This window comes from Cenococcum geophilum (assembly GCF_001692895.1).
Source record: "Cenococcum geophilum 1.58 unplaced genomic scaffold K441scaffold_39, whole genome shotgun sequence".
Classification (NCBI taxonomy): Eukaryota; Fungi; Ascomycota; class Dothideomycetes; order Gloniales; family Gloniaceae; genus Cenococcum; species Cenococcum geophilum.
In genome coordinates, this window is record NW_027137597.1 from 1,421,486 (window position 1) to 1,442,852 (window position 21,367).

Genomic DNA, 21,367 nt, shown 5'->3' on the forward strand with positions numbered 1-21,367 from the left:
GGGGAACATCGCCCCATTCTGCTAATGTAGTATATATCCTAGGTATATCTAAAGGGAGACCTTACACTAGCACCTAGCTGGCTCGGTCTATATCTACAATAGTAGTAATAGGAGAAGGATAAGAGACGGTATAGGACAGCTGGCACAATAGGAACGTATATAGCCCGGCTGCCAAAAATAGCTAGCATATAACTGTACATGGATACTTCTAGAAGAGCGCCATAGACTAAGCCACTTAGCATTGTATAGAATATAGTATATCCGGCTAAGTATCTAAAGCCCTATTATATAAGCGCATCGAACTCTCTTACCAAGACGCAATGTAGATTCCTTCGCGCAGATAAATCCAAAATGCGTACTTTATTGGCCAAGTGCCTTTATAAGGCGGATAAGATGTCTTAGCACAAGAATCCGGTGTGCTTACATATGTTATAGTTATTATATTTTTCACTATGCCGAATAGGATTACAAGTTTCTATAGCTGTGCGAAGTCTTAGCAAGCGCGCCAACCTTAGCCCCGCAGGCTGGCGATCAAACTCAACTTTGGCCATGCTCTAGTTAACCAACTCACCTCTTACAGAATTCGCCATCTCACAAGGGTGTAGCCGGAGCGGGTCGGCCGCCCTCCCTACTTGTAGTGGCGACATTTTATGCTAATTTATATATAATTTTCGTTAGATATTACTTATAAGCATGCTTATGCAGTTATGTACTTATTCTATAATATATCTAAGCTAAGGGTAAGAAGTATCCCTTGAAAGATATGAAGATACTATTAAATATTTTTATTCAACCTCTGAAGATCCCTAATAATATAGATTTTAGTTTGCGCCTATAGACAGATGACGATTAGCTGCCTTTCCCAAAGGTAAACCCGCTAATCGAGCCAGAGTTGTAGCCTAGCTGGAAGCCAGTGTTATTGCTGCCCGAAAACATAACGTTTTGTGACCCTTGTGTATCATTAGCGGCTTTAGCAAGAGCCCCTTCTAAAGCCTTATCCTGCTCGGCAGCGATCTCTTGTAGTACCGAAATGCCTTCGTTAGCACCGACCGTGGACACCTCTGTCTCGCAGAGTTGTTGCTGGAGTGCGCGACTGGCTGGAAAGAGCTCTACGAGGTCGTTGACTAGTTCGATGACATCCTCAATTAGCCTTCTGAAGCGTTTCTCCTCATACAATGCCCATTTTGCCTTTTGCCGCAAACCAGTTCGATTTTGTCGCTCGATTGAGAGTTGCCGCATTGTGTTATGGAGATCTGCAATTGCAGGTTCGAGATCCGTTTGCGGATTGCATATTGCAAGGCTGTCATCATCGGCCTTTATCCGACTCTTGTACTTGTCTGAAATACCTTCAGCTTCCCCAAACAAGTCGAGAATCTGACCAAGTAAAGCGTCGGCCTGGTCGATGTTTTGACGCGAACCAAAGCAATCTTGCAGTGACTGCACATCTTGTATGTTGTCGTTTAATCCCAGAGAACAGCCCCACCGAGACAGACGTAGTCTTGCATTGTCAAGCTTGAGCTGACTCGTCTGGAAGTTCTTTCCAAAGTTACGGCCAAGCTGAATGAATTCGAAGCACTCCACAGTGTTGTTAAAGAGTCCGGCAAGAGCGATGACACTAGCGGCAAGGCCAGCAGCTTCTGCCATACCTTCTGATTGGAATAGGTGTGAGGATGGGAAGCGTAGGCGGCAAGGCAAAGTGTGGAAGAGTAATGAATACAGTCCTCGGTAAGACTAAATGCTCCTGAACCTCAGCTCTTGAGCTTGCTGTCAGGCGTTAGAGGGTGAACAGATTGCTTGCAATAGATGTCAGGCTGAACTCTAGCCGCGCGGGGTCCAAGCATGCAAAGCTATAAATAGCCTGGCGAGGAACAGTCCTTGTTATGAACCTGGATTTCTAGTCCACGGCGAGCGACAAATTGCGCAAACTCGATATGGCCTGTCCTACCATCACGTCCACGTTCACGAGCTCGGGTAACCAAGGACTGCAAGTCGGGCATAACCCCGACAACATCGAGGCCCACTTCCACCCGGCCGGTAAGTCGCTATTGCTGCCAGTCTATCTAGGGTACAGTAACGCTAACAATATGTCAATGAATATAGTGCCCATAGTTAGAATAGTGCTGTTTCGTAAAAGTGTTTAAAGCGTTGGTCATGCGATCAAGCCAGTCGTGCGATCAAGCTGGTCTTGCGACGAAGCTATCAAGCTGGTCGTTCGACGAAGCCGCAGTGTTGCCTTGACAAGGCATTCGCTCTGCAATTGGGCGCTTCACTGGCGGTACCATGACTGGAATACAGGCAGTTGGTAATCATGGCTCTACACCCAATTATAGTATGTAACGTAGCTTATGGGTTTTTGACGGTTTTGAACATCAAAACTACAGTAATGCCTCAAAATGCTCAATTACAGGCATTTCCCCAAAAAAAGGCATCATGCAGCATTATCTACAATATTAATAAAATGAAGCTTTAGTTTCACATAATCAAGGCTCTATCGCGACATTTTATAGTGGTTGTATTGGAAGCTCTACTCGAACGTTGCCCATATCCATGCCAACGTCCTCATCTGACGCCTCACTGTCGCTTGAATTGCTCTGCTCGCCGTCCTCTGCCTCTACCTGCGTATTAACCTCTTCATCTACCTTTTTTGCAGCTGCTATTAAAGCCTTTAAGTGAGCCGTTGCTGCCTCAAATGTAATTGTAGATGCCTTTGCCGTTGATTGCGCAGCGATCGCAAGTGCTTTAGCTGACGCAGCTTGATCCTCTGCCTTCCTAAATTCCTCTCGTGCCTCAGCTGTCTTCTTCGCTATCCTAGATGCAGTCTCTAAAGCTTTCTGTGCCTTCTTTGACGCCAGCAGCGCTGCTCGAAACTGCCGCTGGTGTTGCTCTGCCTTCCTCTTAGCCTCTAATGCGACAGTCCGAGCCTCCTTCCGTGCCTTAACCTGTTTCCTTATATAGTATTACTGCCTCCTGCCGCTTAATTTTAGATTGCTTCCTTTGTTCCTTGGCGTTCTTTTTAGCTTCCTCTATAGCCTCTCTAGCAGCAACAATTGCCTTCATAAGCAGAAAAGCCGGCATTTGCAAGGTATATACACTGTCGCACGGCCGCAGATTCCGCAGGGGGTAGTAGTCGTTGCAGGTGAGTATGCGCGACTTTGTGAGATTTATGTTTGCCGTTGAGTCGCCTGCGCAATGTAAGAGTATGGTGCAAAAAAGGTGCATAGAGGCGAAAAATTCGCTTATTTTTTCCAAGTCATTTTGCGGTAAAACTAATCATGCCTGCGTACTGTGTATACTGCCACCTACGACCGCCTAAAAAATCCAAAACATTACCACCGCGTTAACTTCTTCAAGCTTTAACACGCGACAATGAGCTCCCCGGCCCGTGGGCCGGCTCCAAAGAGCTATTTTAGGACCCCTACGCGTGTACGGGTCCGATCATACAGCAATGCGGGTCTTTTACAACCTCAAATCGTTAAAAAGATGAATACTGAGCACGGCGTGTTAATATCTCAATCAGCAGTCAGTCGCATCGTTACATCTAAACGCAATCGCCGCTATAAAGCACCTGGACGCAATTATAAGCTCTTGGAATGAGCTGTCCGCTACGTAACATAACTAATTTGACAGGGCTAGTACGGTAGACGCATGACTTACGCACGATTAATTAAGCAACTAGATCTTAAAGCCTTACGGTATACCCTTAGCCGCGCACTCCAAAGGCACGGCTACTATCGCTGTATAGCCTGTCGACGTCCCTTTATCAGCAATAAACAGCAACAAAAGCGCCTTAATTAGGCCTAACGTTACGTTACTTGGTCAATTAACGCGTGGGTAACAGTGATATGGTTAGACGAATGCAGCTTTATCACCGGCGAGTAAGGAAGGCTATATATTACAAGAAGGACCGGCGAGAAGACTTATCCTAATTATATACAATCAGTATTTCGCTTAGGGAGGACGTCTTTTATAGTATAGGGAGCGATTGGTTAGAGGTGGAAGTCCAAGCTTGTGTTTTTGGAGAGACGACATAGCAAGAAAGGGATTAATAGCAGAGATTACGCAGAGCAGGTCCTTAAAGTAAGTATTTGTTCTCTGCTATTTTAAACCTCTACTAACCTAAAAAAAGGCAGTAGTTGGCCCATTCCTTAAAGATATGGAACCCGATACTATATTTATGGAAGATAGTACGCCGGTTTACAAGGGGGCAGCAAAGGCAGTTCGTAAAAGGCTTGGTATTAAAGGATTTAGTAACAATTGGCCTCTAAGCTCACCAGATCTAAATCCTATTAAGAAGGTCTAGTTGTGGATAAAGGCATAGATTGCACAGATAGAGCCCTTTCCAACGTCGCTTAAGGAGCTTAAGCAGGTAGTTTAGGACCTTTGGGACGAGCTAGATCTATGCTAGGCACTTAAATATATTAAGAATATGCAGGAGAAGTGCAAGGAAGTTATTAAATGTCAAGGATTGGCGACAAAATATTGATTGTTTAGAGTTTTGGTATAGTGTTAAGCCTTGGGACTACTTTGTACGTAGGCGTGATTGAAAATGCACGCAAAATGACTTAGAAAAAATAAGCGAATTTTTCGCCTCTATGCACCTTTTTTGCACCATACTCTTATTTGGGTCAACGCCGTAAGACTTTGCAGCATCTTCCCGGCTTTTATAGAGGCCATTCTTGAAGCCAGTAATTTCTAACTTAATCCTCTGGTCCGCATCAGGTTTGCGAGTCTAGTAGGGCATAGTGACGTTAATGGTAAATTTCTTAAATATAGATCAAGCATTATTGAGGAATTAATTGTTTTGATTCTTGGGGCGGCAGTATAAGTCGCTAAACTTAAATAGGCAAGCGGTAAGAAAAACCGTCAAAAACCCCCCAACCGTCAAAAACCCATAAGCTACGTTAGTTATACCAATAGCTCAGATTTAAATCATGACTGCTGATGCTCTTCGTCCTACAGACAGCCAGAGGAAAATGCTGTTCCTTTATTTGTTTATTTCGGTGAGCTGAACCAGCCACGCTGGCCACGCTGGCCACGCTGGCCACGCTGGCCACGCTAGCCACGGCTGGCCACGTTGGTCACGGCTGGCCACGCTGGTCACGCAGCAAGTCACCAGGTCATGTATTTATCAATAGTTGTTATGGCTTTGGGGCTCGCAAGTCAGATCAATCGTTGATATACATTTTTTCTTGATCACGGGGAGTCGGTGGCCCATTGACATCGAAAACATGGCCCAGAATTTGTCCAGCTATTTCAAAAATACTACTAACTATGGCCTCGAGGTAGGCATCAACCTCGGTAACATTAACCTCGGTACATCACCTGTTTGTTCCTGCCCAAAGAAAAGCTCACTGACGCTCCCAAGCGACTGATAAAGAAGACTACACTACTCGCCATGACCAAATCAAGCGAGATCGGGAACTGGGGACCTGTGACTGGATTCTGGAAAGGGACGAGCTTAAGGAATGGGATCGAGAGGAAGTGAGGACTTCTGTTCTCTGGATCCATGGCCAGGGTTGGTGTTCCTTGGACTGGATTGGTGGGTGCTTGGGTTAACCACGCAGTAGTTGGTTGCGGCAAGACAACCCTCGTGTGAGTGATGCTGCTATGCTAATGCCCTCAGGCCAGTTAAAAGGCTAATCCCATCTGCGGTGTAGGTCCCGAATCATCGATGAGCTTCATAAGCGGGAAGAGATCCATCTGCTCTATTTCTACATCAGCGCGACCGATCTTCTACTCAAGGACCGAAAAACTCTCCTGCGGACATTTGCGAAACAAATCATCCGTCGCAACCATGAAGCGGTGCAAACTCCGACCCAAATCACCAAAGACCATCAGTTTGAAAGCGAGATTCAAGCGTCTCTGTTCCGTTATCTTCGGCACGAGGCCAAGTCTTCTGTGTACATCGTCGTCGATGCTGTGGACGAATATGACCGGAACAATCGCGACTGGCTGATTGACACCCTCATCGGGGAATACCAGCCAGATTCCAGTCTCTCCCGTTTTAAGATTCTCATCAGTTCTCGTGATACGATTGGCATTAAAAAAATCAGGACGGTTGACAAGCAGACTAAAGTTCACACCATCGAGATCGGGCTCAGGGATAACGTCGATGATATCCGATATTTCGTGCGGAGTAAACTCGAGAAATTGCGCATTGAAAACCCTCTATACGACGTGAATTGGCAGGAAGAGGTCCTGGAAAATCTAACCGAACATGCGAATGGAATGTCAGTAGCCCTTCGCTTTGTGTTTCTTCATTTCGCTCTTCGACCGTACATGTTAAAATATGCTATACTAAATTTAGACCAGGTTCCTGTGGGTTTCTTTACAGATGAAAATGATCACTGAGACGGCGCCCATTAATATCCTTAATTATGTCAATGGACTCGCTCTGCCGAAGGGAATGCAGGACGTCTACAAGGATATCATGGAAAAATTCTCCAAAGCCCCAAACGAGCGAATAATTGCCAGAAAGACCTTGACCTTGCTCATCCACGCGACAAGACCAATTGCAGTGGACGCCTTGCTGGAGGCTGTCGCCATGGACACAACCAAGAATGGACTCGACACGGACTTCTTAGATGGATTGAAGCGCAGTCCAAAAGAAATCATTCGCATCTGCAGATATCTCGTGGTGATGGACGAGGACCCGCGTGTCTTTCGATTCACCCATTCCTCCGTTTACGAATACCTAACGACTGGCGATCAACCGCACCAACGTCTTGCATTGGAGAAGACCAGTGATCATGCCCTTCTGGCAGAGATCTGTTTGTCATATCTATGCTGCGACAGGTTTTCGGAAGGGCCACGGAGTTATCTTGCTCTTTACGATCCTAGTCCTCTCAAGACATGCCTGGGCGATAATCCGTTGCTGGAGTTTGCCTCTACCCAGTGGGCTTGTCACACCCGGTCAAGTATGAGCGAATCTCTGAACCGCCTGCTTGAATTGTGCCAGAAAGTACAAAATATGCTGCTCGCCTTTCAGGTGTTCCTGTTCAGCCGTCACGTGGTCATGGCCACTGGTGTTCGTTCCACACATATAATCAGTTACTTTGGCTTGTTTGACTTCCTCGATGTCTTGGATCGCGAAGGTCTTTTGGAAAAGGATGCTCAGGCCGGGAATGGGTTCACGGCAATGCATTGGGCCATCGACGGCCAACAAGGGAGTGTCCTAGACACGGTGAAGAAACTGATCACATATAAAGCAGACATCAACGCCCAAGATGATAAAGGTCGCACCCCTCTGTACCATGCCGCACACCAAGAAGATCTAGATGTGGTCACAGAGCTTCTGCAGACGAAGAATGTGAAGGTCGACTGCCACAGAAAGGCGTTAGGAACTGCGTTGATAGTGGCCTCGTACAAGGGCCATGCAGACATTGTCAGGAAGCTTATTAAAGCGCGAGCAGACGCTACAATCATGAGCGATTTTGGAACGGCGTTACATGCGGCAGCCTCACAGGGATCTAAGGAGTGCGTTTCTATAATCCTGGAGAGTAAATCAGCTGGATCATTAGATGTAGTTGGACCACATATCGGCACGCCTCTTCATGAGGCAGCCTTTTATGGTCAACACGAAATCGTGCAAATGCTTCTCGAAAATAGGTTTGACGTCAAAAAGATGAGCAGAGACTACGGAAACCCTTTGCAAGCCGCATCAGCTGGATGTTTTCAGGGTATGGACTCGACTGATTTCAAGGAGATCTTCCGGATCCTCTTTCAGTTTAATGTGGACGTCAACGCTCAAGGGGGCAGATTTACAACGGCTCTACATGTTGCTGCTCAATACGGCCATCTGGACTTGGCTGAGATGCTGATCAATAAGGGAGCGAATGTTGACATCAAGGGGCCCAATGGAACCGCATTCCAGGAGGCAGGGCGAGGAAGACATACGGACATCATGGATCTCCTCGCCAAATGCGGGGCAAGTACAGCACCTGAGCCGTCAGATCATGCCTCCGAAGCTGATAGTAGAAATAACTATGCCAGTGGACGAGACACAGTCCGTCGCCCAAAAGGTCTTTTTAGAATCTTCGAACCTCCTCTGTGGATGTTTAGGAATGCATTGAAAGCCAATGAAGAGAAACGAATGGAGATCTTCTTTTCGTCTTACACGTGCGGTATTGAGCATGCGATCAAGATGCACCAGGACGGTTTCCTTGAGATGCTGGTTTCTGTTGGCGAGCAGGTTTTCAAAGATGTAATCTCCCTCACGACTCCCCGAGATGATTCACAAGCCGGCGAGTCTGTCATGGATACGCATTCGTCCATCAATGTTCTCAGGAGTCTGACCCAGGCCCTGCTGGATATCTTTATCCGCATCTTCAACAAGGTGAGGAGGTCTCAAGCCAGCAAGAAAGTTAAGACCAGACGAAAAGTTTCCAGGGTAGCTAGATTACGAACGGACGCTTTTCCTTTCTATAGCACCAACCCTGCCTTTAAAACCCTGGATCGCCTTACGCAGATGGCAGTGTCCATCCTGGCTTACGCGATGGAGAGGGAGAATGTGGCGGCGGTCGAGCTGATATCGAAGACCTGGACGGAAGCCCTGTACAAGGTACAGGACGATCTCGGCGATGAGATGCTCAGGGTTCTCATTGACGCTCGTGCCAAGGAATTACAGGCTTGCCTTGCCGAGAACAAAATGGAAGCAGCGAAACGCCTGGCTAGAGTCGGGGTTCAATTATTGGCCACGGCAGTTGGTCAGGGCGCACATTACAAGCCCTTAGTCCATAGCCTTGCACGGCTCTGGACTTTCGCCATGAGAGATGTCGACAGGTTGGGTGAGGACACAAGGGATGACTGCTTGAGTCAGTTGCTCGGAACGGTTATCCAAGACTTTGAAGTTGGTCTCAGAAAGGGCGATGATGCAAAGATCGAGCAATTCACCCAAGCCACCATTGAGGTTTTCGGGCAGATAATAACCGAGGGCCTCGACGGCCTGTTTGATGTGATGGCCAGAATATGTGTAACAATGTGGAATGCGGTAATCATGTACCACAAAGAGCAACTTATTAATGGGGTTCTGGAGGGCAGAGCAGAAGAGCTTGTCAGACTCGGAGAGTTCGCCGGGGTCGACATGAGGATTTTTCACGCAGGATATAGCTTTGAGACTGAGGGAGTGACACAGAAGCTGTCAGATATCATTATCAAAGTGCTACAGTCGGCCCTCGCCAGCAATCGCAGGGATTTTTCTTGAGTTTGTGAAAGAGCAAAAGGTGGAGTTTATGTCTGCGTTGACGACAGCCTATTCGAAAGAGCAGGATTAGACCATGGGTTATGTCTTCAATGCCGCTGCCAGTATTATCGTAGCTGCAAAGGAGAAGGAGTATCTGGAACTTCTAGAGATCCTGTACCGAGCGGCGCTGCAGACGCTTAAGGGCCATACCGACTCTGTCAGCGCCGTAGCCTTCTTGCCGGATGTCAAGTCGGTGGCGTCGGCATCGGCGTCATGATAAGACAGTCCGGCTCTGGGACGCAGAGTCAAAAGACTGAGAAGAAACGGCCGAAACGGAGCGCGTGGCGAATAGAGACCACTTCTGCCTCTCTTTGGGGAGTCTTCTAGAAAATTTAAACACCCCCTTTCCCCAAGTGGAAATGCGAAGTAACCACACCTTTAGGTGGGTTTCCATTTAGGATCCCTTTGCCTTTGTAGATAGTATGCATCGGCCAAAGAGGCCTAAAAATGGTGCAGATCGCAGGGATCTACGCGAGGTAGATCACCTGAAAGGTACTTATGACACCTTCACGTGACCATAAAAAGCTGTGATTGCACACTTCTAACAGTATAGTTACCAGGTGGCAGTTCAACTTTAGTTCAGGTGGCACACCGCCACCGCTAGCAGGGAGGGTGGCCGACCCGCTCTGGCTACACCCTTGTGAGGTGGCGAATTCTGTAGCCGTTTTCAGAGAGTTGAGTTGGTTGACCAGACGCATGGCTAAGGTTAAGTTAGATCGCAAGGCTGCGGGCCCACTTGCCAAGACTCCGTACAGCCACAGGCTTGGACTTGCTTGATTGACGTAAGTAAATTACTTCCTAGATATCACGTGGAATGTGCGGGGTCGTTTTACACTAGCCGGAATTAGTAATCGCTTTAATTAGAGGTAGTAACCCGCGTGGCGACCTTACATAAATTTGCGTACCATAGTAGACACAAGGCTAATAATGACTTCCTAACATCGTAACGAAGTTCTCAGGCTCGGATAAGACCCTGTTATAAGTTTTATAAGTAGTAAGAGCTTAATAGTGGTGCTATAGTAAAGGGACATTATTACGCTCTAAAAGGAGGCTCTCTGCAAATAAGGCGCGAAGGCGACAATGCGAGCGTAATTTATAGATATAAAGGGTCTCGAATATTACAGAGTAGCTATATATAACTATAGTAAAGCATAATGTGTGCGCAGAGTTATAGTTACTTAAAGTCAAAGTACCCCTTATATTTTCCGGTACGGTGGGTTTTCCGCGACGCAAGGACGGACGTTACTTTAACTTTAAGCAACCCGGTTTCTTCGCACACGTTAATAGTTACTATAGTTCTATAGTTATAAATTATATACTATAGCTATTTATAAACATCCAAGACCTCCCACCTAAAAATTACGTTTGTATTGTTACCTTCACGCTTAAGTTATAAAGAACCTTCTTTTCGCGCATAACAGTGTTCCTTCACTGTAGCACTACTTATAAGCTCTTACCACTCACAATACTTATAGAGAGGTGTTATCCGAACCTAAGAGCCTTATAATAGCGCGGTAAGTCATTACCAGCCTTGTGTCCGCTGTGGCGCCTAAATTCATGCAAGGTCGCCACGCTAATCGGTACCTCGGCTAGTGCTAAACAGCCCCACACGTCCCACGTAATCATCGCGGTATAATTTACTTATAGTGGCTAACAGATCTATGGCTATATAGAGCCTTTCCTCTATTATAGACACTTAGGATATATAAAAATCCGACTCTAGAATAAAGTATATATTACTACCTTAGCATATCTAGAGGCAGCAACACAGCTTAACTTAGAGTCTTAACGTTAAGCAATTATCTTAACAACAATTCATTAATTAGCCTCAAATCCATTAATCTTTATAATTAAGATGTGCTATTATATTAATCAATCGTTTTACTACAAAAATTGCAGAGCTCTGCCTCGTTATATTTAAGACGTTTAAAAATAGAATAAGTGCAAAAAGGCTAAAGAAAACGGGTATTATTGCCCTAATGCTTCTCTAGCTAAAGACCTAAGCGGGAATATAATTATAACTAGGTCCTCTAAACAACCTAGCGACTGCCCAGAATATCCGCCTCCAACCGTCCAGGTAAGTTAGGGGAAGATATTGGCTACGGATATTACTGATATATATTATTAAAGTAATCTCTAGCGCTTTATCTAGCCTATAAATGGAATCAGAGAAACAATGGTTAGAAAGAAAGGAAACAAAATTAATTAGCGGCTAAAAAGAGTGTGGAAACAGTATATGCGTGGCTCTTTAATAGTAGCGACTATTTAAATAGTTAGCTTTTGCAGCTTAGCTAAAGAATTAAACGTACCCTCTAATTTCACATCTTAAAGGGCTTCTTCTGTAGTTGCATAGCGCTACATCCAATATTCTATAATCGTGTTCCTAAAGACAAAGACAGATTCTAGATCAGGATAGCGACCCTTAGAGAAAGCAGTAGATATTTTATGGTCGGGTAGATCCTTATATAGCTTTAAGCCAGTTATTATCTTATAAGTAGTAGAGCTAAGGGCAAAAAGCTCGGTCTTCGTTAAGATATCTTCGCTAGGAAGTTTATAACTAGTCTTATAACAAACAAGTAGTAGATAGTCATCAATGGCCGATCCGGCGAAATCACCCAGCTACACATCAAGATTATCATTAAGGAAAATATTATTACACAATATATCGCCATAGAACACGCTTCTTAAATAGATAAACCGCACAGTATTAAAAAGTTATTTAACCTAACAAAGCCTAAGAGAAAGTAGAACCTATTTCTATCTTATAATATATTGCCTAATAGATATCTGGCTCATAAACTACAAGATAATAGTATTTTCTAAGACGCCAAAATATTAAATAATGCCGCTGTGGTCGCGACCAAGACGCTAATAGATAAGCTTCTCCCGTTCTAAGAAGTGCGATTCCGACGGCCCGAAGAACTTAACGACGGCATTAAGACGCGCGACAATCGCCATAATACCTGCGCCAACTAGATCCTTAACATCTAAACTAAGTGGCCATTATATAATAGACTCCTACATCTTCCTCTACAATGTCCCTAATAGAATTAACTAGTAATTACTCGGAAAGATAATATAGCGCCTAGTACAATTAACTTAAAGAAGAGGAAATAAGGTCGGTTGGAGAGGAGGTGTAAGGTCGGTATAAAAGGAGTAGTTAAAGGCAAGGCGTAGTAGGGGGTACTAAGATAAGAATAATAATCTTTAAAAGGAAAGGTTATGCTTAGTGTCTTCTTTTTATAAGCCACTAATTAGCGAAGCTATGTATTAAGAGGAAGCACCTAACTTTATAGTGAAGCGCAGATAGCGGATAGAAATGGAGTTGTATTAAGAGGACGGGTTAAAGGCGTTAAGAGGTAAATAAGGAGCGAGTATAGGCGGGCAGAAGGGCGCAGCGCGAGGGGTTTAGGGAAGTAACGCCGGTAATAATACGAATACCGGCCCCAACGTAGAGGGTAAGGCTCGTTAACGTTCCCGGTCTGCGAGCAGACGTATACTACTATAGACACAATCAACAGTGCTATTAGTCGCTAATAGAGTTGGAGAGCAGTGGTAGAGGTAAGATGGTTAAGGTAATGGCCTAAAAATATAGCTGTGTGTCTGCGGTTAGGCGTATAAAGGGGTGTTAATGCGGTCTATTAAATGCTGCATGCTGCAAGCCGCTTGTATTTCGTCGCACGCGTTCAAGAGTCGCAGGCGGGTACAAAAGGATAGTACGCGTTATAGAACACTCTGCATTAGCTATAATGGCCATCGCCACTAGAATGCGTACTAGCGCGATTAAAAAGGTCCATGCGCAGCCATAGGCTAGGTAATAACATGCGGAATATACGGGAAAGTTCCGCACCAGCTGGGACTAATTATTACAGCATAATTTACTTACAGTAGCTGCCACGCCTATGGCTGTGTAAAGTCTTGGTAAGCGCGCCAGCCTTAGCCTTATAGCCTTATAATTTAACCTCTAACCACTAACTTAAACTCTATAAAGATACCTACGGAATTCGCCACCTTATATATGTATATATGTATATATATATATTCTATTATAGCCATATACTATTTAGAATATAAGCCGTTACAGAGCGCTAACTAAATACTTCCTGCTATTAATATGCTTGCTCTAGTTTAGAAGCCAACTATAAGAACTATATATCTATTACCTAACACCTCGCCACCTTATAAGGGTAGGGCTGGTATAGGTCAGCCATTCTCCTTACTAGCGGTGGTAATATAATGTACTATTGTTCTAACCGCTGCTTTAACTTATAAGTATACTTACGCATCTTACCCTAACTATAACACTAAACTATAACTATAAAACCTATTAAAAAGTAGTGGATAAAGGTCTAAATATACCTTAGAAGAGTCTAAAAGAAAGAGGGATTATAGGTTAAGTTAAGTTTAAGTTAGCTATTAGTTCTGCCTACTAATATATAAGATTCCGTTCTAATATAAGTTAAGAAGAATAATTAACCCTTAAGACTTTCTTTTTCACTACTATTATATACTCTAGTAGTAACACCGCCTTTTTAACCTATCCGTCTGCTTTATATGCTACCGCGAGTATATACTATAACGCCAGTTAATTAGGGTAGTCTTCCGCCAGCACCTTCTCGCCTACTACGACTATGTACTCTAGTAGTAACACCGCCTTCTTAACCTATCCGTCTGCTTAATATACTCCCGCGAGTTTGTACTACAACGCCAGTCAAGAAAGGTAGTCTTCTGCTAGCACCTTCTCGCCCACTACGACTACGTGCTCTAGCAGCGACACCGCCTTCTTAACCTATCCGTCTGCTCCATATGCTACCGCAAGTTCGTACTACGACGCTAGTTAAGAGGGGTGGTCTTCTGCCAGCACCTTCTTACCTACTATAACTACGTGCTTTAGCAGCGATACCGCCTTCTTAATCTGTCCGTCTGCTCTATATACTACCGCGAGTATATACTATAACGCCAGTTAATTAGGGTGGTCTTCCGCTAGCACCTTTTCTTTTACTATAACTATATGCTCTAGTAGCGACACTACCTTCTTAACCTATCCGTCTACTTAATATACTCTTGCAAATCCGTACTATAACGCTAGTTAATTAGGGTAGTCTTTTACCAGCACCTTCTTGCCTACTATAACTATATACTTTAGTAGTAACACCACCTTCTTAACCTATCCGTCTACTCTATATACTCCTATAAGTTTATATTATAACGCTAGTTAAAAGGGGTAGTCTTCCACTAGCACCTTCTTGCCTACTGCGACTATGTGCTCTAGTAGCGACACTACCTTTTTAACCTATCCGTCTGCTTAATATACTCCTATAAGTCCATACTGCGACGCTAGTTAATTAGGGTAGTCTTCCGCTAGCACCTTCTTACGCACTACGACTATGTACTCTAGTAGTAATACCGCCTTTTTAACCTGTCCATCTGCTCTATATACTACTATAAGTGCGTACTATAACGCTAGTTAATTAGGGTGGTTTTCTGCTAGCACCTTCTCGCCTATTATAACTACGTGCTCTAGTAGTAATACTACCTTCTTAACCTATTCGTCTGCTTAATATACTTCTATAAGTTCGTACTATAACGCTAGTTAATTAGGGTAGTCTTCCGCCAGCACCTTCTCTTTTACTGTAACTATATGCTCTAGTAGTAACACTGCTTTCTTAACCTGTTCGTCTACTTTATATACTCCCGCGAGTTTATACTACGACGCTAGTTAAAAGAAGTGGTCTTCCGCTAGCACCTTCTCGCCCACTATGACTACGTGCTCTAGTAGCAACACCACCTTTTTAACCCATCCGTCTGCTCTATATACTCCTACGAGTTTATACTATAACGCCAGTTAAAAGGGGTAGTCTTCCGCCAACACCTTCTTGCTTACTACAACTACGTACTCTAGCAGCGATACCGCCTTCTTAACCTGTCCGTCTGCTCTATATACTCCTATAAGTTCGTACTACAACACCAATTAAAAGGGGTGGTCTTCCGCTAGCACCTTCTCGCCCACTGCGACTACGTACTCTAGTAGTAATACCGCCTTCTTAACCTATCCATCTGCTCTATATACTCCCGCGAGTTTATACTATAACGCCAGTTAATTAGGGTAGTTTTCCGCTAGTACTTTCTCGCCTACTATAACTATGTACTCCTATAGAGATACCGCCTTTTTAACCTACCTGTCTACTTAATATGCTCCCATAAGTTCGTGCTACGACGCCAGTTAAAAGGGGTAGTCTTCCGCTAGTACCTTCTCGCCTATTACGACTACGTGCTTTAGCAGCGATACCGCCTTCTTAACCTGTCTGTTTGCTCTATATACTACCACAAGTGCGTACTATAACGCCAGTTAATTAGGGTAGTCTTCCGCTAGCACCTTCTCGCGCACTACGACTACGTGCTTTAGCAGCAACACCGCCTTCTTAACCCATCCGTCCGCTCTATATACTCCTACAAGTTTATACTATAACGCTAGTTAATTAAAGTGGTCTTCCGCCAGCACCTTTTTACCTACTACAACTACGTACTCCAGTAGCGACACCGCCTTATTAATCTACCTATTTCTATTATAGGCAATACCTAGTAGATGCTCTACTAACAGTCTGTTTCTATACCTCCTATTAAAAGTCTTCTACTATATCCCCACAATATGCTTTATTAGCTCTATAGCCGCCTTTAACTTCTCGTTAAGATAATAGCTCTATACCTAAAGGTAATATAGCGGCACTAAAGAGCTTTCTAGCTAAGTTAGATTTAACCTAACTTTCTAAAATACTGCTTTAAGAAGGCTATTAAGCCGTGCGTCATTTTATATCTAAACTAGCATTTAGCTACAGCTCCATACTAGCGCCATTACGTCTTTTTACCTACTGTATAATATATTACTGTTAGTCTTCTTATCTACCTATAATTGGACATATACTTAGACAGTATGCTCTACTTATACGCGCTTTAGTAATCTACGCGTAGCGAGCGTAATAATACTGCCCGCCGTTAGCTAACTAGCTTCCCTAGCCTCCTTACTTTAGCAGTTTCTTACCTATACGTATATTAGCGGATATATAGATAGTCTACTTGCGCTATCTTGCTCCGTCCTTATAATTAGCAATAGTAAAGATAGTAGATAGATTACTTTGTTGAGATAGTACGTATCCTATATATTATCTTTCGCGCCAATAAATGCAGATAACTATAATATATGCTATTCGTTAAAAACGTTAAGCCTAGTCTTATTGCCTATTATATCTATAACACTATAGAGTTACAAGACATCTTATACCGATATGTCGCTAAGTCTAAGTTTAATAATAGCTACGCTAGCGCTCGCCTGCTATAAGCCTCTTTATATACTCTTAAATATACTCTTAGGAAGGAAGGTGTAGTTTAGTATAGATAAAACCCTAAGTAAGTCTAGTGTGTATACTAATAGGACCACTGCGGAAGCTTTAAATATTATATACACGTACTAGTATTATAATTATACTTGCCCCAAACTAAACTCTAGAAGCCTCTTTTACTACTATTTAAACGCCTTAGGATAATCTTCTAGCTTATAATAACCCCTTACTATATATATACCGGCCTAGATAAGTGCTAATATATATAACCACAGCAGATATACTATATCTCCTATAACTTCTACCTACGCCTACTATTACTCTTATAGGATACGCGCTGCTTTAAGAAGAAGTTTACTATAGTTAGCTAGGCTAAGATCTAGAAGTACCTCCTATTTAACTATGCTAAATTACCTATATTTTGCGCATCGCGAGGTTATAAGTATAGTTCCCTATATACTAGAGGGGAGATACGCGTTATAGTTAAAGGTTAAGTTATTAGCGTTGTCTAAGATAAGCAGGTAGCGCTTTTTAGTATTAGCCAGCTGTCTATATACCTCTTTAACGCTATTAACCCTCTACCTAAGCATTTCTGTAATAATAGTAAAGTTAGACTTTACTATATTTAGGCTACTAATATTAACCTAAAACACCGCCTAGAACCTAGTAAAACTGTTAGCTTTACTAGTAATAAAAAGGGAGCGCTTACTCTTATTATATCTTATTTGCAATCTTTAAGTAAACCTTACTCTTCTCTAACCCCCTAAGCCTAGTAATAGTAAAGACTCCGTCTTATTAGGAGTCCCCTTATATAGCATCCTTAATACGGGTAAGAAGCTCTATACGCCCGGTAAAGAAAGTATTAGGCTAGCGGAGGACTTTCTAATAGATGTTCTATATGCCATTATCCTAATCTAGAGGAGGAGACTCTCTATTTATAAAGTTTAAAGTATTATAGCCGCTATATAGCGTTAGTCCTTAGAGGGAATTTATAGCTTATACTAGCGTATAGGAGTAGAATAAGGGGCTGGCCCCGCTTATAGCGGGGTATTAGCCTAATAGGTATTAGGTACGATCCTAGTAGGAGCCTAATAGCGGGCATACCCGTAATGGGGATTATAATATAGATATAGTCTATAGCAATTTTGCGACCTAGTATAAAAGATATAGAGGAATGCAGAGGATGCGCCTAAGGGAGGCTTAGCCTATAGTGCGCAGCCTTATTACCAACCTCTAGCTGCGGCTAACTATAGCCGTATTACCGCGCTAGGCCTCCTATTAGTGGGCAGGCAGCTATATAATAAGAGCGCGGTTGCTGCTCTAGGCGCTTATCTAGTGCGCTATATTATAGAATTGTAACTACTACGCCTACCTACTTCCTTAACTAAGCTCTTTTACAATGTTCCTTAAAAAGTTCTTTAGGAATTCTACGGTAAGCACTAATGTCGATAAGACTGGGGTTTTATTAAACTCACTCCAGCCTAATAGGTAAGCAGCCGACTATAAAGCTTTAAATGTTACTTACACTTCTAGGCATTTTACCTACGGCCCTCTTAAAATAAAGGTCCTTATAAACCCCCCCAATTCTTCCGTTAAGTACGTTACTTATAAATGTAGCTCCTACCGTAAGTATATAAGAGACTAACCTATAATAAGTATTGTGTTTATATATAGCTTGACAGGAAACTATAAAACTATATAGACGCACTCTAATAGGATATATTGGCCTTAAGACCTTTTACCGCAAGCATTGCCTACTATATAAATTATAACGTTCGGATATAATATAAACGTTATCCATATATGGGATACGGTAAGCAGCAATGGACTCTACAATTATAGCAAGTTACTAGAGTTTTAACTTAGTCGCATACGTAAACGGGGATCTTGTAATCTAATTCTGTTTGTTGCGCATAGCCTTAGTAGGTTAGTCTATAAGCAGGCGCTTTTACGGAGCGATGCGTTAAGAGAGGTATATAGCATAATTAACAACACAGGAGGAATTATATTTATGGGTATACCCTATTATAGATCAAGCCTAGTAAGCTAGGGATCCTTCTTAACGACATTCTCTAGCAATTTTAGAGCAATAAATAGAGAGATTGTCGCAACTTTTAACCGGGGGGCTATAGATCTGCGAAGAATTGGAAAGGAATTCTAGCAAATACTGCTCCAATTAGATATTAATATATAGATAATATGTTTCTATAAAGAGCTATAGATGCCTATAGTAGGCAAGATTGTTAAGAGCGAATTAGCTATTTTACGGGGCTATAAGAGTTGTAGTATTAATGCTGATTATAGGAATATGACGAAATTCGCGGGCGATGCAGATAATGGTTTTATACTAGTTCGGGCAACGCTAGATAGTTAGATAGAAAGCTTATAGGTAGACGTTAATAGTATAAGACTAGTAGAGGCTGATAAGAGGCTAATAACCGCATCGCCGGGCTTTCGAAATTATGGGTCGGTTTTGGTAAAGAATATATTGTAAGACCTATAGATAGGCGGGGGAATGAATACCTGGAACTTCAGTTAGCTAGGAAGGTAGATTTAATCAATACGAAATAAACTTATATTATAACGCAGCGCACTAAACAAGCGCCTAGAGTAGCAACCGCGCTCTTATTATATAGCTGCCTACCTACTAGTAGGAGGCCTAGCGCGGTAATGCGGCTATAGTTAGCCGCAGCTAGAGGTCGGCAATAAGGCTGCGCACTATAGGCCAAGCCTCCCTTAGGCGCATCCTCTGCATTCCTCCGTATCTTTTATACTGGGTCGCGAAATTGCTATAGACTATATCTATATCACAATCCCTATTACGGGTATACCCGCTATTAGGCTCTCACTAGGATTGTGCCTAATACCTATTAAGCTAACACCCCGCTATAAGCAGGGCTAGCCCCTTATTCTACTCCTACGCGCTAGTATAAGCTATAAATTCCCTCTAAGGACTAACGCTATATAGCGGCTATAATACTTTAAACTTCGTAAATAGAGTCTCCTTCTCTAGATTAGGATAATGGCATATAAAACGTCTATTAGAAAGTCCTCCGCCGGCCTAATATCCTCTTTACTAGGCGTATAGAGCTTCTTACCCGTATTAAGGATGCTATATAAGGGAACTCCTAGTAAAATAGAGTCTTCGCTATTACCGGGCTTAGGGGGTTAGGGAAGAGTAAGGTTTGCCTAAAGATTGTAAATAAAATGCGATAAGAGTAAGTGCTCCCTTTTTATTACTAGTAAAGCTAATAATTTTACTAGGTTCTGGGCGGTGTTCTAGGTTAATATTAGCAGCCTAGATATAGTAAAGTCTAACTTTACTATTATTACAGAAATGCTTGGGTAGAGGGTTAATAGTATTAAAGAGGTATATAGACAGCTGGCTAATACCAAAAAGCGCTGCCTACTTATCTTAGATAACGCTAACGACCTAACCTTTAACTATAACGCGTATCTCCCCTTTAGTATATAGGGAACTATACTTATAACCTCGCGATGCGCAGAATGTAGGTAATTTAGTATAGTTAAATAGGAGGCACTCTTAGATCTTAGCCTAGCCAACTATAGCGAACTTCTTCTTAAAGTAGCGCGTATCCTATAAGAGCAATGGTAGGTATAGGCAGAAGTTATAGGAGATATAGTATGTCTACTGCGGTTGTATACGTTAGTACTTATCTAGGCCGGTACATATATAGTAAGGGGTTATTGCAAGCTAGAAGATTATCCTAAGGCGTTTAAACAGTAGCGAAAGAGGCTTCTAGAGTTCAGTCTGGGGTAAGCATAATCGCAGTACTAGTATATGTATGCGATATTTAAAGCTTCCGCAGCGGTCCTGTTAGTATACACACTAGACTTGCTTAGGGTTTTATCTATACTAAACTATACCTTTCTTCCTAAGAGCATATTTAAGAGTGTATAGAGAGGCTCGCGGTAGGCAAGCACTAGCGTAGCTATTATTAAACTTAGACTTGGCGATATATCGGCATAGGATGTCTTATAACTCTATAGCGTTATAGATATAACAGGTAATAAGACCGGGCTTGACGTTCTTAACAAATGGCACGTATTATAGTTACCTATATTTGTTAGCGCGAAAGATAATATATAGGATATATACCATCTTAATAAAGCAATCTATCTACTATTTTTACTATTGCTAATTATAAGGACGGAGTAAGACGGCGTGAGTAGACTATCTATATATCTACTAGTGCATATATAGGTAAGAGACCGCTAAAGTAAGGAGGCTAGGGAAGCTAGTTAGCTAGTGGTGGGCAGTGTTATTACACTTACTATGTGTAGATCACTAGGGCGCGTATAAGTAGAGTATACTGTTTAGGTATATGTCTAATTATAGGTAGATAAGAAGACTAACAGTAATATATTATGCGGTAGGTAAAGAGATATAATAGCGCTAGTGTAGAGCTATAGCTAGATGCTAGTTTAGATGCGAGATAATATACGGCTTAATGGCCTTCTTAAAGCGGTATTTTAGGAAGTTGGGTTAAATCTAACTCGGCTAGAAGGCTTTTTAGTACCGCTATATTACCTTTAGGCATAGAGCTATTATCTTAATAGGAAGTTAAAGGCGGCTATAGAGCTAATAGAGCGTATTATAGGGATATAGTAGAAGACTTTTAATAGGAGGTATAGAAACAGACTGTCAGCAGAGTATCTACTAAGTATTGCCTATAATGGAAATAGGCAGATTAATAAGGCGGTGTCGCTGCTAGAGTATATAGTCGTAGTAGGCGAGAAGGTGTTGGCGGAAGACCACCTCTTTTGA

The 21,367-nt window shown here is 42.8% G+C and overlaps 5 protein-coding genes across 5 annotated transcripts; 4 read left to right on the forward strand and 1 right to left on the reverse strand.

Moving 5' to 3' along the window:
- Nucleotides 1–697: 697 nt before the first annotated feature.
- Nucleotides 698–1,927, reverse strand: K441DRAFT_664799 (uncharacterized protein). Its single transcript, XM_067649405.1, has one exon. It carries the CDS (start codon nt 1,642–1,644, stop codon nt 850–852), a length of 795 nt encoding a protein of 264 aa, XP_067500994.1. The 5' UTR covers nt 1,645–1,927; the 3' UTR covers nt 698–849.
- Nucleotides 1,928–3,633: 1,706 nt separating this feature from the next.
- Nucleotides 3,634–3,795, forward strand: K441DRAFT_574815 (uncharacterized protein; the record flags this gene model as incomplete). Its single annotated transcript, XM_067644118.1, has 1 exon — nt 3,634–3,795. A coding segment is annotated over one exon (162 nt), but the record flags the coding sequence as incomplete, so codon positions are not given.
- A 14,680-nt stretch (nt 3,796–18,475) lies between these two features.
- On the forward strand, nt 18,476–18,628 carry K441DRAFT_574862 (uncharacterized protein; the record flags this gene model as incomplete). The annotated part of the gene is made up of 1 exon (XM_067644123.1): nt 18,476–18,628. A coding segment is annotated over one exon (153 nt), but the record flags the coding sequence as incomplete, so codon positions are not given.
- Nucleotides 18,629–18,799: 171 nt separating this feature from the next.
- Nucleotides 18,800–18,952, forward strand: K441DRAFT_574873 (uncharacterized protein; the record flags this gene model as incomplete). The annotated part of the gene is made up of 1 exon (XM_067644124.1): nt 18,800–18,952. The coding sequence occupies one exon, from the start codon at nt 18,800–18,802 to the stop codon at nt 18,950–18,952; it is 153 nt and encodes a 50-aa protein (XP_067500997.1).
- Nucleotides 18,953–21,214: 2,262 nt separating this feature from the next.
- K441DRAFT_575185 (uncharacterized protein) lies at nt 21,215–21,367 on the forward strand (the record flags this gene model as incomplete). Its single annotated transcript, XM_067644146.1, has 1 exon — nt 21,215–21,367. A coding segment is annotated over one exon (153 nt), but the record flags the coding sequence as incomplete, so codon positions are not given.

What these genes read in the sequence shown, in the direction of transcription:
- K441DRAFT_664799 (XM_067649405.1), bottom strand. Translation starts at nt 1,644, where the DNA reads ATGGCAGAAGCTGCTGGCCTTGCCGCTAGTGTCATCGCTCTTGCCGGA.